Genomic DNA, 16,942 nt, shown 5'->3' with positions numbered 1-16,942 from the left:
AGCGTGACTCGCTGGGATTCATTCAGCCACTGCACATGAATCCCCGAACTTATTCCGAAAAGGAGCAGAGAACATTTCATGACGGGGTTCGGCGAGACCTGCTCGAAAAACAATTCGTCAGCGCCAGCCACAGCGGGGGATTACAGCGGAAGTGACTCACGAACTCTTCGCTCAGCGGCGTCATGAATGTTGCATCTGACTCGCGCACTTTTCTGCCGTGATGGGAGTTGCCTTATTGATGGTTGAGCTAGAATTAAGAGCCTCCGCCTCAACTTTCTGCACACAAAGCAAACGTTGCGCTGTGGATGCCGCGAACGAGCATGCAACATTATGCGCCCGCCCTCCAAGATAGATTTGTTTTTTTTTTCTTGTGGTTACAGAGCACTACAAATTCCTCTTTCTGCAAGCGTACTTACTTGCTAATGAGAAGGACAGCGAACACGAGCCCTCTAGATCTGGAGAATGCCATGGCTGCCGGGGGAGCGAAGACGCCAGGTGGTGTTTATCTGAAACATAAGAAAGCAAAAGAGACCAAATGATGCAAGCTGGGGAGAGGCAAGCAATAATGCAGATTGCTGAAGGGAAGCTGTTTTCCCCAGCAGCAAACAATCAGTATGTTTACATGCAGAGCTTAACCGGACTAAGCTCATAATTTGTTTTTCTCGTCTAATCGGACTTCTCTCCTTGTCCCAGTATACATGCAGCTGAGAAAATCAAATTATTGACGGGAACGCGTCCTCCTACCCCACACTAGGGGGCGATATGAGTCTTTTCAACACGTTAACTTCCGATTAACCTCTTTTGTAGTGTGGCAAGGCGCAGAGGGCCCGGGAGGGCTTCCAACCCCAGACTCCCAGGTAATAGCCATGCGTGCGTAACCATCCGTATCCCTTTGGCCAAGTAGCCAGGGCGCATGATCAATTGGACACATAGTGACAGGACCGCCACTGTCACAGTAGCACAATAACAAAACAACTGTAGCGCGATACAACACCGGTGTAATGTCCGTACCGGTCTTCAATGTAACGAGTGCTGCGCCACCGTCAGCGGATTGGTCAGAAATTCACAAACGTACACAACATATTCCTGGTGATTTTACTGTCGGAGGCCCACATCATCTACCACAGTGAATAAACTCTTGTGAGTGAGCGCTATCTATCAGCTGTCTACCTCTGTGAGCTACCGAGAGTCACAGCAAACACGGCATCCACACGACATCCAGGTAACATGTTGACTTGGGCTGCCTGAGACAACTGGTTTCATTCGGCTGTCATGATCTCTTTACTTTCATTAAAATCGCTAGGAACATGTTGTGTATGTTTGTGTTTTTGTGAAGATCCGCTGATGGCGGTGTAGCAGCTGTTCGGTGAGGAAAGCTACAACAAAACCATGTTGTTGATTCTACACTTCTCACCGTGGCGAGAGATCCGGACCCTTTGTTCTTGGTGCATGCAGGTTCAGAAAACAGACTGGTGGGAGAGGGTTTGGAATTGTAGCGTATGGAGCTTCAGTAAAGGCAATGAAACGTGTGTACCGACTCCTTTTATTGTGTTGATAAATGGAAGTAGAAAAAAAACAACAGGAATGAAAGAGTTTTGAACACATTTCAAAATAACGCGCGGATCATTTGAGAAACTTTGTGGACTTGTGAAGCTTTTTCGAGCCTCCAGGAAGTAACTACGAGCGGCAATTCCACTCCAGGTGAGACGCGCCATTGTTCTGTAGGAACTGGCGAGTTGTACAGAGCACCGTGTTGTTGCAAACTTTTTTTTGGAGAACACAAAATAACTGAAAAGCTTCTCGGTTGTGTCCTCCGTTACACACAAACTCTTAGCAGCACCGCCCGTTGAAGGAGCTTGTGTCTTGAATGTTTTTTGCGGGGGCAGAAGCTGGCGTAGAGGTGTGGCGCATGCGCCACACGCATTGTCCAGTTAAACTCCGACTAAGGTGTATACGTGACGGAGAAATTCAAATTCCAATCGCATTCTCTGGGTGTCTTCGTCTGAGTTCTCCAATTCCAATCGCATGCACTTCAGTTGTCCGATCATAATCGGACTAAAACAATCACTTGTTTTTCTTGAGTGTCTTGTGAACACACTGAATGTTTGATACGCATCAGAATTAGGCACTGTGTATTTTTTTTTTTTTTTCAAAAGTGGAGTTCAAGCCATCTTTTTTGCCAAACACATCACAAAAGATCAATGATTCCTCTGCTTTATTTTTTTTTTTTCATACCCCAAAAAAATCCATCACCCAGGTAAATGATTCCTCCCAGACGCTTGGCTGTCTTTGACAAAAATTTCACTTTAAGATGTCGGACGGTGTTTCACCTCTGAAAGACAAAAAAAAAACATCAATGGTATGCCTGACGGATAGTGCCTCCGCGCGGCAATTACCTCTTGTTTCAGACATCCACTTAACTTCCAGTCTCGAATTCTGGCGCCGAAGCGTAAGAAGTAGTCCGACATATCGCAGCTCCCTTCAAAGAGATTCCCCTGCCTTCGTATATCTCGCTGCACTCTCACTCTCTCACGCTCATGCATCTTTTAAGATGAAAGAAGACAGAAGAGCACAAGAGACAACGGATACTTAAACACGGAGGCCCCGGCTAATGTGGTTGGCATCGAGTTATGGAAACGTTTCACTGTAAAGTTTGAGGCAAACGGCTGCGGCTTTGTGGTTCAGGCACTGCTGTTTGACAGCGGGACCCATTGGCGCTCCCATTCAAGCCGTGGTTTAGTTACATAACGGAGCAGCAGGTACAAAGAAGCTGCGGTGTCTCTCTCGGTTCAAAAGGTTAAAAATGGAAATGAAGCATTTCATGGTCATGTATTTGAGTGCTCGTGAAGGTTGTATAAGATTTCATAGATGTTTGGTCATGTTCTCGGAAAGCCAAAGTCCACGTGCGCACGCATGGTTTGTCTTTGTAGGCCTGCTGCATATGTGAGGAAAAAAAAAAAGAGGGCAAAAAGAGGCCCATGCATGCTTGTATGTTGTTGCTAAGGGCCGTCAGAGTCAAACGGACTGCGGTAAATGACGTGAACGTTCCTGACAGAAGTGCAAGACTACCCCCCGCCCCCATTGCCGATGAGCTCAGTCACAGTCACGCATTATGACTCAAGGAAAATTCCATACATTCCCAGGAAACGTGCCCTGATTTTATCTTCAGCTTTGATTTAGGATGACTTTTTACAGTGTTTGGAGCTTGTTGATCTTAATTCTTATTCTGTGCATTTACACTGTTTCTGTGACCCATTTGTAATTAATGTGCTATAATTCGGCAAAATGGTCTTTTGCTCTTTTGGCAGAGACATTACACATTGACAAACAATAAAAAACATGGATTTGCATGAATCAGGTATAAACGCATGTTGGGTTTCAATGTCCATCTCTCACATTGAACATTTGTTAAGGAGATGCATTGGACAGATACAGCAGCACAAATACATAAGGTGCAAGACTTCTTGATTGATTACGACAAATGGCCTGATTAGTTGGGTTTTTAGTATTGACTTCGTCCCTGCTGTACTAACCACCCATACATACATTCTGTATACTTTGTTTTTTTTGTGTGCCATTTTTACTAGATTTGCCTTTTACTACTTATTACTCAAGCTCCCAAAATGCTCATCCTTTGTGCAAAAAAGAAAGCCAACGGGAGTATAATATAAAAGAAAACAAGCCAGTTTAAAGTAAACTGCTGACAAAAAAAAAATCTTTTTTTTCAAAGAATATCAGCATTCTTGAAGGGAACTTTTACAAAGATGTTAAGGCAAACACAAGATACCGCCACAGTAAAAGTTAATGCAAAAGAAAGAAAGTCAACCGCCAAGTATTTCCTTATCAAATGATTAAGTATGCAATAAATCAACAAATACTTGAAAGGGAAGCTGTTCCCCTTTTTCTTTGTTGCACAATGGAGTGTCTTGCTTCAAGCTGAGCACATATTGATCATTCTAATGTGTGGAAGGAGTTGACTGAAGCTAGTAATGTAGCAATGAGAGACATACCACCATGTACATCAACAAGGCTCATTTTAAATGTATTACTGCCCGTACAACCATGAGCAAAGAAAGGTCAGCTTTCTACCTTTTGTTCACTGACACAAAATAGAGCTGATGATATATTCTGCATGAAGTGGATATGATTTAGCTCAATAAAGCAACATAAAACGTTTGCACACACGACAAGAAATAGCATGTCGTACTAAACCAAGTCCTGATCTGGTTTGTTGGGCATAAACATACTTTTACATGCCACAACACTCTTTGGTCTTGGTCTTGGTCTCTGACATAACAGCCTCGATGGGATTTCAGAAACCCTGACATGCAGTTGCTACACTCGATACATTCACTGAAACATAAAGTGGATAGAAACATTAAGAGAGTCATGTGGTGTTATGTGTTGTGCCTGCCATAACTGTACTGATTTCATGCTGTACAGAAAAGCCCCATTTTTGGGCCTTGATCTGGTTTGGACAAGGTCTGTCTTGGTCTCGAAACCGTGGCCTTGATAGTGTCTTGCTCTCAGTTAAGGCAGTGTTAACTACCTCACTACCAAGATAGGCAGCAAATTGTCGATGCCAGTGTCCAAATAGTCGCAGTTGCTCGTTTGTCAGGTGACTTGACATAGTTCAAAACAATAAAAAATATTCTTCCACTTCCCACAGTAAAATACTTAAGCTCTGATTAATCAATATGGTAATGACAAAAAAGAGCTTTAAACGTAATCCTGTCAAAGCATCAAATCCCACCAGAATCTCATGTCAGTCTGTGCAGATAGTTATATGTAGTGTAGTGTATCCAGTGACCTACATTTTTTTTTTTTTTATGAGTTTTTGCTACAAATGTAGGTTTAAAACTGACCACGTATTAAGATATATCAGTTTTGTAATGAGAAGACACAAAGAAACTTTATGAAACATTATGAAATCCTATCGGTGGACTAACAACTCTCATCCAATAAGTTTACCAGGATCTAAAAAAAAAAGTAGAATGGGCAAACCTCGAGTTTAGCCAAACGACCTGATTTGATGTTGGACATTCATTATTCTCAATTCCTAAACTCCTGGAGGGGGAGAGGCAGCAGTGGAAGAGAAGTCAAGAGAACAGTCCGCAGGCGGCATAATAATTGTTAATCAGGAGGGAGGATCCTTTCAGCAGCAACTGGCACCATTAAAAGTAAAATGCAACTGTTCTGATCCAGTGAGCCGAAAAAGCAGTGAAAATGCTTTCACGGTTCATTTAGCAAGTTGTGCACTTGTTCTCTACCTAAATAAACTTGATCACATTTTATTTATTTATTTTTTTTTTTAATTGGCATTTTAAAATTGAAAATTATTTCAAACTGCCATTGCATAATTTTTTGAGGTAAAATTTCCTCAGCAGCAACATGTAACGTGTTTTACCAATACGCATGTTCTATCCATGTTCTATCACCATTTTTTCTGCTCTCTGGGTCACCGAGGTGCTGGAGTGTGTCCTAAACTATTCTCTGAAGGCAGTGTTGATGTACTTAAACTGCAAGAGTTGGTGCTCTACACTTAGAAAGGTGGATGGTGCTATGCTTTGACAGAGGCGTCACAACGTTCAAAGACTTTGGAATTTTGCATTTTTAGCTGTAGAGGTTCTGAAGCTGCACTTCATTAATAGTGTTTAAATCTTAATCCTCACAGTTGCAATATTTTTTTTTGTCATTTCTGATATCATAAGAATGATTCGGCAGTCTCGTCTCCATGCAGACGTATTCAACTTTCAGTCGGTTTTTCAGTTGGGAAGAGAATGCCGCAGGGGTCACTTCACTGCGGTGAAGGGCTCCTGATGTGGGAAGATGGATAAAAAGTGAAGCCTGTCTTTCAGCCACAGCACTGAGTGTTGGCACTTTGATTTAAAGCTGACTTGAAAAGGGCAGTTGCATATATATAAAAAGATATGCCAGGCAGAACTGAGTCACTTCACCTAATTCTTTGCTGGCCCTTCCCCCCCCGCTGTCCTTGCTCTTTAAGATACTTATTCAAGGCATGCTGTGTGAGTCACATTAGCCGCGTGTCAACCATTTTCATTTCACTTTCACCGAATGATGGCGACAGCCGATTATGTTGATTTTGAAAGTAATGTCACAGTTTCTCTGCTGCATTTTTTAAACTCTTTGGAACATAATGTGATGTAATGTCAGTAAAATATAGACGATAGTGTCAACTACGCATCCATTGATGAAAGGAATTCTTGCCTTGCAAAAAACGATGTGTTTTTTATTTTTATTTTAATTTCTTTACAAAGGAACTCTTAATGCCCTTTAAAACACTTTCTTTCCTTAAATTTCAAATTCTCAGCTTCTGTGTCATCATCCCCTTTCCAGACACTGCTGGTTTGGACCGGATCCTCGCTGTGACTGTCTTCCACTATGGATGGTCTGTGGCCACCTCATAGTCTAATGCCGAGTCCTTTAAGTCTGACGCACTCTCATCTGCCAAGCCTTCTTTGGCCAGTCGATGGGTTTTGCCTCCTCCAATGTCATCAACATCACTTTCTTGTCCCATTTACAGTGGTGGGAAAAAGTTTCTGGACACCTCATGTATTAGTGATGTACTGTATTAAATAAGAACCAGTCTTAAATTTTGAAGTGCAGATTATTTTAACCCAGCCATCAATATTAACCCAAATATTGCATTTGCTCTGTTCCATTCAGCTCAGAAGTGGATGGTTCAACAAGAAGACGTCCCTCGCAACACATCCAGACTACAAGTACTGGAAGTACAATCATTTACTTTAATAATTTACTTTCTTATTTTGTGTTCTTCAAAATAAACAACATGATGTGGTTGCGTGCCTCTTATGCAGCAAAACTTGTTGAAATAAAAAAACTATAAAAAAAAAAATATTTAATAAAAATAACTAGGATTGAGATTGAGTTCAATTTTAACGGTGTCAAAATGTTTTTATTGTTTTGGTTTTTTTACCCCGTACTGAATGTCTTTCTGTATAATTTGTATACTATCTCAGCCCTTCATTTCCATTGACCGGGCCTTGGATGTTGCCTGAACTTCTTCCAACCATTTGCTATGTGGACACACCTAGGCCCACCTTAAGTGATGACACCCTGAGGCGTTCAGCATGTAAGCAAGACAGCAGAAGCTGTCCACCATCTCATAAATCTGTCTGTCTGCACCAGGCCAACCTCTCGCTGGGCCTGGTCTGCCCTGCACCGCTTCGATTCAAAGGTTTCACATACTGCCGGCAGGCTGCCAATTATCCCACTGCACCTCCTATAGACCCATCTTCTGTGTGCATGAGCTTAAACATCAAACATAAAAAAAAAAAAATGCTAAGCTTAGCTACTATTATCTCCACTGAAAGCAACTATGAAGTGCAGTAAAGGTCCATTCCCCCTTTTGCATGAATTTAGTTTCACATCTGTACCTCAGGGGACAACAAACAATATATATCTATTTGAAAAAAAAAAAGCTAATAATTACTGAGCCTATGATTTTCTTCAGCTAAAAAGATACAGAAAAAGAAAAAAACGGATTTAGTCAAAATCATATTTTTACTCTCATTAAGGGGCCTCTTGCACCGAATATCACACTCCTATATGTTTACATAGTCAAATAAAAGTCTGCGTGTATACCTTGAAATTTAGCAGAAGTCACACTGTACAGTCTAAAAAGGTTCATTTGATATGAAAATGGTGCAGCATTTTGGCAAAAGTAAATAACTTAATATTGATATTGATAGGAGTACATTTACTATGTACTCCTTCCAGGCCAACATTGAGGTGTGAACATGTTTCAAGTACAGATATAACACTGATCGTCTCTTTTACCTACCCTAGTTATGTATTGACTGGGACTGGAACTGTAAATGTATGTCAGATCAAGCATTGTACTGCTTAACTAGTTGAGTGGACTAACTGGACGAGACAGTAAGAATGTTACAGAGAAATGGAATTTATTGCAGCTATCCATCTGTGGCATCAGAACGGCACAGTGGTCACTACCCCGAGAGCAAGAGCGTCATTGGTTTGACTCTGACTCTGCTGTGTGCTGCTTGCATGTTCTTTCTGTGTCTGTGTGTGTTTTCTCCAGCCATGCATGGGCTGATTGGCAAAACTAAATTGTCTGTAAAAATGTGTTACTGCGAGCGTCGATGGTTGTTAGTCTCTACGTGGCTGTGAGTTCAGCAGATTTCTCCGGGCGGGGGTCTAACCCGCTTTCACCCGGAGGCAGCTGGGATTGGCTCCAGCAGCCCTGTGACCCCTGAGTGCAGGAGTTAAAAGTCTAAAGAAAACTTGGGAAGCGGAAACCTCTAAAGAATTACGCAGAAGCCAATAAACATTAGCAGCTGTCATATTTCAAAACAGTCCAGTCAGATTTTGTTGACTACCAGTAGATTTAGACAGACAATTTCAGCAGTCCAGTTGTTTTGGCATATTAGAGTGCAACTGCTATGAACAGACAGTTTTGATATTTCTAGAGTGTGCGCGCCGCTGGGTAAAGCTAAAAAGGCTCTGTGGGGATTCATATGTACTGTAAGTAGTCACTGATGGTGTCCACTAGTAGGGCACCTTGATCAAGCTACTTAACAATCAGCTGTACTTGTGTGACGATACGAGCTACCTTATTGGTGTTCTCTAGACTCACTTTGTGTGTGTTTGGTGTAAAGTGAATGCTCTAGATCAGGGGTGGGCAATTCAAACCTGCATCGCGTCGGCGGGCCACGGAAGTTTTGTTGACGGGGGGGGGGCTGGGGGCTGCTGGTTGCAAATCTCGCTAACGTCCTGGTATTATTTTGTTGATCCGGGGGCCGTGGGGGGGGGGCGGAGCACGCTATCGCGCTACACTAACGTGTCAGAAAGGTTATGTGTCGGCAAAGTGTGCTGTGGGGGGGGGGTTATAACTGGCTTCACGCATTTTCAAAATATTCTTAAAAATACACGGTTCCACATTTTTAAGCTTGGTACTTTCACACGTGCTTTTATGTGCCCCCAACATGTCTTTTTATTATTAAAAATTATGATTTTTTTTTTTCGTTGAACATTAAAAACTGACTTGAATGACATGTAAGACACCTCCAGTACAAATTGTATCAGAGAAAAATAACATGAAAGTGATGAATGATTATTTTTTTTATTGTATTATCAAAGGGATGCATAAGGTTTTTCTGAGTGATTACCAAGATTTTAAAAGCATTAAAGCAACTACACATTAGCTTATACACATGCATGTACTCAGCTTGCCTCCAACCAATCTGGGTGCTCTTCTTCTCTCTTTTAGCAAGGCAGAATAGCTGTATCAGAGATGGTTAGGGTTCCTGTCTCTTTCATTGAAGCAGAGGCCAGTCCCAACACAGTATCTCAAAAGAATTAGCCTCTGAGTGGCAAGTACTTTCCATTAGGTCTGGAGAGGCTGGAGCTCTCCATTACTGTCGGAATGGGCTTGCAGCATTCCCCCTCAGACGCAGCATATGGGGAGAAAATCTGCAGACTCGCAGTCACAGCTATAATGAGGTGTTGAGCGTGTTGGGGAGGATGAATCGGGGGAGACAGAGAAAGAAGTCATGAAATTTGGAGGTTATGATAGTGAGTCAACACAGAGGGTCTTTCACGGAAAAAGAAGAAGAAGCCATTTGTTTCCAATAAAATGAGAAAGGTTGTGGGAAAAAGTTTTCGGACCCCCTAAAAATTATGTGTGTGGGTCGGGGGGTGTATTCATGGTACACAATGTATACAAAAAAAGTATACAATTGAAAAGAGAAAACCAGGACTTATCTTCAATAGTCTTACATGCAGGCAGGGAAATGACTTGGCTTTCCCATGGAATAGCACATATCACAACAAAACCATATCAACTTTGTCCAGTATCATTCTTGGTACTAAGCCTTAACAGTCGATGCTTGCAACTTTAAACATTGCAAAAGACATCTACAAAATATTTCAGAATCAGGTGAAGCCTCCAGGTATCAATGGTGGGTCCCTAAATTAACTCCTGTGTGAGTTGTGAGGCTATATAACCAAAATATTTGTCTCATTATCACAACATTGTACTTAACTGTCCTGGTTCAGGCCATCTAAACTCCAGTGACAGATGCAGCACTTGTCAGTAATAATCCTCCCTTTCATTCACATGCACTATTCCCCTCTCCTTCCTTCCAATCGGCTTTCATTGAATATTCATCGAGGTCTGGCCCAGTTCAATTAGAAACAGAAGCAAAAAGTCAACCAAATGTATTTAATCCCCTCTAGAGAGCTAGTCCTTAAATCTCATCCAACTCTTCGTAAAAAAAAAAAATCAATGAAGGAGCGCCGACATGTCAAAAGTTCCCTACAAGCAATAATTACAAAGATATACCCCTAAGTCGCAATCTACGCACGCATACTGTTTGCTCAGGAGCTTCCATTTTCACCACAACTACACCTCTTAGCTTCCGTCACACTAAACATGTAATCAGATATAATCCTTGCTATAAATAAATAAATAAATAAATAAATAAAGACCAGAGGGAACCTACTCCTGATCTGAATACACATCTGGACACTGACAGCTTGAGTATGGACAATAGCAGGCAGCATTATGCCTGGGGATGATTTCACTGATGACAAATGACATTGTGTCACTGAGTCAAGGAAGACAACCCCATGAGACAATACAGCCTATATTGCATCTAGATTGAATGCTGACCTGGCGGGCCTGTTGTGTGTTCAGCTATGGAGCATAAACAGTGGTGAGTCTGTATGATGAGATCTGGAGCCGACAGAAGAGATGAGGCTGAAATTAATCCCTCGCCGCTTTCTCACGGTGCCACAGTGCAATTCAGTCCAAAGAAACTTAACCGGTGTGTAGGTGACACGAGCGGAATAAACAAAGACGTCAGATGCCCAATCAACAGAACAACCGGCGCGGGTTTCATGGCTAACACTAAAAAACTCTTTCATATCTGTGCGATCCGAGAGGCGGGGGATATATATGTGCTCCCCACACTGGAGTTTTGAAGATAACACGGAGCCTCCCTCTCATCCAGCACAACTCTACTTATGTAAATCTCATCGCTCTCCATTCCTGCCACAGTGAGGCTCAAATTCTGAGAGGCAGCTGGCAGTTGCCCCCCAGCCAGTGTGCAAAAAAATAGAAAAAAGCAAAACAAAAAACACCAATGCACCAATTAAATGCGCATTCTGTTGCCACCGATTAGTGGCGTGCATTCTCAGACAAGTGTTGTCAGTTGTTATACCGCCACTAGGTGGCAGTGTGTTTGGTTGTCATGTCAACCAGGTGTTCAGTGAAGACGCAGAGCGATAAAGTTGCTTTGACTCTGAACTCCGGTGTGCATACCAGGATAAACTTGAGAAGCAAATGTAGGACAAGGAATTCTCTTCGACAGTCAGATGAGATAAAGTTGACAGGAAATGTCGACGAGAACTGGAAAGCTTTTAAACAAAGTTTCAAGCTTCATACTCGCTTCTTGCTGTCGGTCTAAAAGACAATGAAGAGAAGAGTGAAATAACCATACTGCTAACGGTAGCAGGCCGCGTCGCCCTGGATGTGTACAACACACTGTTTTCACAGATGCAGAAAAAGTAATAGAGAAATTCGAGTACTGCACACTGAGGAAAAATGTGACCTACGAGAGGTACATTTTCAGAAGTTGTTTACAGAAAGAATCTGAGTCAATTGAACAGCTTGTCACAGACTTACGGCTAAAGAGTTGTTGGTGCGAGTTTGGGACATTACGTGACTCGTTACTCACAAATCAAATAGTTATTGAAGTGAGAGACGAGCATGAGGTTGCAACTTCTCAAAGCCACGGACCTCACCTTAGAGAAGGCAATAAAAATCTGCCAAACGTTTGAAAGTGCACGGCTGCAAATACAGACTTTCGACAACGGCACTGCAGCCGAAACGATTAGAAGTGCAAGCTGTGTGGCTCAAGGAAAAAAGAAGAAGCCAAGACAAAGCTAACTGAAAAGAGCATAGAGGGCACCTATGATACTTTTCCAGTTTTCTGAGCTCTAAATACTGTTACAATGTTGAATACTAGTGTCAAACGATGCCAAAGAGTCAAATGATGAGGTTCATGCGTTTGGATGTGAGCCCTGCAAGTGCACTGCCAGGGCATGGTTCTGAACGCTCTGTTTCAGCGAGGTTTTTTTTTTTTTTTTAACATTGAGAACGTTAATGCCAGCCGGATTTCCCTACATGGCCATTCTCAGGCACACTCTCGGATTAGTTCTGCCTTCCAATGCTCTGCCCCAGAAGTTATGTCGCTGTGCGCTGCTCCAAGAAAATGTTTTTTTGGTGTGAGGGAAATTAATAATAATAATGATAATGTGCGCTGCTTGTTATGTGTGTTGTGTTCGCTGGCAGCGAAACTGAAGAGGCAGCGATTTTGACTCGCGACTTTCACTCCTTATAGCGATGTTCACGCTGCCAGCATGGTAACATGGGTTGTGTAGAGCTCTTCCTGCTTTGTGCTTGGTGTGGACTTAAGTTGTGCAGATATTCTTGTCTCATAATAAATGACTCAACAAGTCAACAGTATGAAACCAAATCATTCTAAGCCCTATTAAAATGTCTCGCAAAAATACAAAACAAAAACACGGTCAGTACACAAAGTAAAATATAAATTCCCGGGGACACGGAAGGCAAAAGACGTCCAGGGACCTTCGCTCCGCCTTGCGGCCGTAACTCAGCCCGCGCTGGGTCCGTACGAAGCTGGATTGGCAAGTAAACTGCTGCTAAATGTTGAAGCCTTCACAACGGCAAGTGTTTAAATTGTGAAGGTTTCGTAAAGTTTGCTGTTTACTCTCAACTCCCGCACCGGCAAACTGAGGAAGTGTGGCTCAGCAGCGACCAAGAGTGTGACCAATCACAGGGGAGTGGGCTGGGCGGGAGACGTACACGGAGGAGGCCGGGGGTGGAGTGAAGCAAAACAGACCGTTTTCACGGGATGCTGGAAATAAGAGGAAGCGAGCAGCGAGATACACAGATTTACAAAGTGTGTCGCTGCTCTGGAGGGGCCACAAATCAAATACAAATACAAAATTCAACAAATACGCACCCAAACAGTGCTCAGCCTTTGGAAAAGATTGCCGAAATTGCGGAGGTAAAAATCACTTTGCCACATGTTTTTCAAAGGAGAAAGTGCAGTTTGTGGAAAACAGAGGTGACAGCAGCAGCGCTGAGGAGGACTCTCCGTTCCTCGTGAAAACAGTAACGCTCGTGGACAAAGAGAGTGAGATTTTTATGCCTGTTAGAGGCAGAGACAGAGTGGCAGTGGAACTCAGAGCACGTGTGTGAGTGGGAGTGGTTAAAGGACGCTCTGACTAAAGAGCCAGTCCTAAAATTCTTTGGTGAAGAAAAAAAACACTAAAAGTTTCCACAGATGCTTCAAAAGCCGTCCTTACGCCGAGTGGTTGCCAGTAGCATGTGCTTCATGCACCACGACATCAGCAGAGAGAAATTATACAAATGCAAATAGAAAACGAGGCATTGGGGGCAGTGTACGGCTGTGAGAAGTTTCATTAGTATGTATACGGGAGGTCAGCCACATAAGAGACAGATCACAAACCTCTGATAGCTATATCCCAGAGGCCACTAGGTGATGCATTGCCGCATACAGCGCCTTATGCTTTGTCTCCAGTAATATGACTTGACATTTGAGATACCAGACAAACAATTAGTTCTCGATACACTGAGCAGGGCCAGCTTACAGCATGACAAAAGTACTGCCGAAAAGGATGTGCAAATTCATGTAGACTACGTCAGAGCACAAATGCCAGTGTCAAAGGCTAAATTGGCAGAAATAGCCAGGGCAATGCAGGAAGATGAAGCACAGTTTAGTTAAAAAGCACACAAATTGTAGTCCCCGCGTCCATGGGATCACAAATGTTGCAGTTTGTGCATGAGGGCCACTAAAGCATTGAAAAATGCAAAAGACGTGCATGTGATATTCTGTATTGGCCAAACATGAAGAGAGACATTCAGACATTGGTGCAACGCTGTGATGTCTGCCAACACCAATACCGAAAAACCAGAAGAGCCATGGCAAAAAGTTAGAATGGATCCTCTTTCAACTAAAAGGCAAGGATGACTTGCTTTTGATTGACTATCATAGCAAAGACCCTGAGTTCTGTCAGCTGTCCTCCACGATGGCAGAACATGCACAAAGGCCACGTTCGCATAATGTGGGATTGCTGCCACAGTCATGAGGGACAATGGACCTCAATTCAGCAGCCAGAGCTTCAAGGAGTCCGCAGGGACTCATGGTTTTGAACACATAACTTTGAGCCCTCTCTACCCACAATCCAATGGGAAGGCAGAGAAAGGTGTTCAGACTGTGAAAGAATATTCGGTTGAGGACCCGTATCAGGCTATTTTTAACTACCGAGCCTCACCACTGGAGAATGGACTTTCACCAGCTGAGATGCTTATGAAAAGGAAGCTGAGGACCAGGTTTCCATTAGCAAAACGCAGGAAGGAGCACAGTGCATCAAACAATCCGAAAGAGTGTCAGATCAACGCTGACAGCAGAACAGCGGTGCCACTGAAACCCCTGGCCCAGGAGGAGATCGTTTGGGTTAGATGTGATGGACAGTGGGGGCCACTGGCTAAAGTGATTGAAGTGACGGGACCAAGGTCAAATGAGGTCATCGCAGAGCACGGACAGACGTTGCGGTGAAACAGGAGCTCAAGGTGCCTCAGAACAACATGACGGCCATGGACAGCAACACCAGGGACGTGACAGTCCAAGGTCAAAGAGAACAACCGAAAGTGACAAAACAACCGGAAGTGACATAACAACCAAATGTGATAAAACAACCGGATGAGAAAAACCCACCAGCAGCAACAGAAATGAATGAAACCAAGAACAGTGAGACCACCCTAAGAGGAAGATTGAGAAACCAAAGAGACTGATTGAAGAAATTTAAAAAGAAAAAAAAAAGAGGAGAAATGTGTACGCACTGGTCAATGTTTATGTTTAAGTGAGTTCACAATGTTCATGAGGAATTTATGTTCAGGGTGATAACTGAATTTGTGGTTATGTTAAGAGGCAAGACTATGGTTCATAGTAGGGGTTTTTTAAAAATGTATTGATTAAGATGTATTGATAAGACAAGTGTCGGTTGTTAGACGGCCACCAGGCCGCTGCGTGTTTGGTTGTCATGTCAACCAGGTGTTCAGTGAAGACGCAGAGCAATAAAGTTAGTCTGACTCTGGTGTGCACACCTCGTCAATACAGGTGCATTTGGATTGTGGTAAATATAGTCAGAGAAATTAGTGGAGGCCTTCTGGGAGGGGTGAGGAGGAGCACTCGAGGGAGTATTAACATGATCTTAATTAGATATTATCAGGGTGGGATCAAAGCAGAGCTGGGAGAATTTGTCCCTTGACCTGAAAGCTTAAGTGTTTCTTTTTAATTATTATTATTATTATTATTTTTATTATTATTATTATTATTATTATTATTATTATTATTATTATTATTATTATTATCATTTTTAATCTAATGAACGGACCTGCTGGGTTAAAAGTGAGACCAATGTAGACGACGTCTCCAAAGATAAGAAGAAACCGATACGTGCAGCGAGACAGGCACGTAAGTGTCTCCAAGTAGTGGCGCTTAACCCCCCTGATAAATTCTGCCTCTTCCCGTAAAGACGCGGTCGTAAAGCACTGCATCACCCTGACGATCTCTGCTAAATGAATTCCTGACCTTCACCTTGCCTGCCACCTCGATAACGGCCGTCTTTTAAGCGGTCGGAGGTCACAGTTTGCTTTGAGAGCCAAAAGACGCTTTAGGTGAATCCGATCAGTCTCCAAACGATCAAGAGCAAAACAAAATTAATTGAATGAATGAATGAATAAATAAATAAATAAATAAATGAATAAATAAATAAATAAATAAATAAATAAACGGTGATCACTGTCGTTTGCACTGGGGAAAGGGGGGGGCGGGGGGCAAAACTTGTTAACCTCCTATCAACACGCGCCAGCCCCTTGCGAGCTAAACAATAATTGAACGAATAGAAGGAGAGACGGAGACATACACAAGGGTGTCCGCATAAACGCGCGTGAGCACACTTGATGGCACGCATGCATGTACAGTGACACGCGCGAGCACGCACGCAAACTGGCGCGTAGCTTATATTTGTCTGTTTCTTGTCTAACGTCAAAACCCGCCTGCGGCAATTGTTGACGGCGAAACCGCGCTGCCATGTCCCTCCCCTCCCCACGCAAACGATTTTAAATATTCAGTCCCGTGCATCAAAGTTAAAATGCCGACAGACATAAAAAAAAAAAAAAAGAAAAGAAAAAAAAAAACCCGTCTCGTTCCGTCCAAAAATGTGCACCGATGGCGGGTAAAGTGCACGCAAATGGGGTTGTCCAAAATGTAAAAGGATGCGAACATTGTTCCAGATTGGTTTCACGCAAAAAAAAAAAAAAAACGACAAAAGGCGAAGAAGTTAAAGCGTCAACTTTACCTGTGACCGCAGCTCGCCGCGAGCATCTCGAGCATGTCAGCGCGTCCCGCAAATCGAGTCCTTCCAGAGTCTTCTTCTTCTTCTTCTTCTTCTTCTTCTGCTTCTTCTTCTTCTTCTTCAAATCGGCGTCACTGCAACCGCCACTTCCACCCAGTCAACAACGGCACCTGCTGATGTGCGCACACGCGCGCCCGCACAAACAACTGCTTGTGCTCCGCCAGCGGATTCCCATTGACCACTGGTAGCTGAACGCGCCGCTGCGCAATGACGCATGCCATGGACCCGCAGCTCACGTGGAGTCTCTTAAAGGCTCGCAAAGGACTAATGGCCAGAATATCTGTCACGATGATGGCGATGACTACTACGACTATGACAGTGTGTACGTGTTGTTTTGCGCTTCAACAGTCATTTATTGGGATATTTATATAATTAGCCATTTGCGTAATTTCCGTCAAACACAATTAAG

General features: G+C 43.0%; 1 protein-coding gene across 1 annotated transcript in view; it reads right to left on the bottom strand.

Moving 5' to 3' along the window:
- The window catches only part of LOC142894836 (gamma-aminobutyric acid receptor subunit pi), a 72,282-nt gene extending 55,549 nt beyond the window's left edge, over positions 1 to 16,733 (bottom strand). The window contains exons 1-2 of the mRNA XM_076035656.1: positions 16,477 to 16,733; positions 417 to 506 (exon numbers count right to left, since the gene is read on the bottom strand). Of these exons, the coding sequence (XP_075891771.1) occupies positions 417 to 469 (53 nt within the window). The 5' untranslated portion in view covers positions 470 to 506; positions 16,477 to 16,733. The remainder of the gene's footprint in view (positions 1 to 416; positions 507 to 16,476) is intronic.
- Between the last annotated feature and the right edge of the window lie 209 nt (positions 16,734 to 16,942).

Source organism: Nelusetta ayraudi, unplaced genomic scaffold (assembly GCF_046127955.1).
Source record: "Nelusetta ayraudi isolate G7.1 ecotype Tasmania unplaced genomic scaffold, CSIRO-AGI_Nayr_v1 ptg000045l, whole genome shotgun sequence".
Classification (NCBI taxonomy): domain Eukaryota; kingdom Metazoa; phylum Chordata; class Actinopteri; order Tetraodontiformes; family Monacanthidae; genus Nelusetta; species Nelusetta ayraudi.
This window is presented reverse-complemented; position numbering and strand designations above follow the sequence as displayed.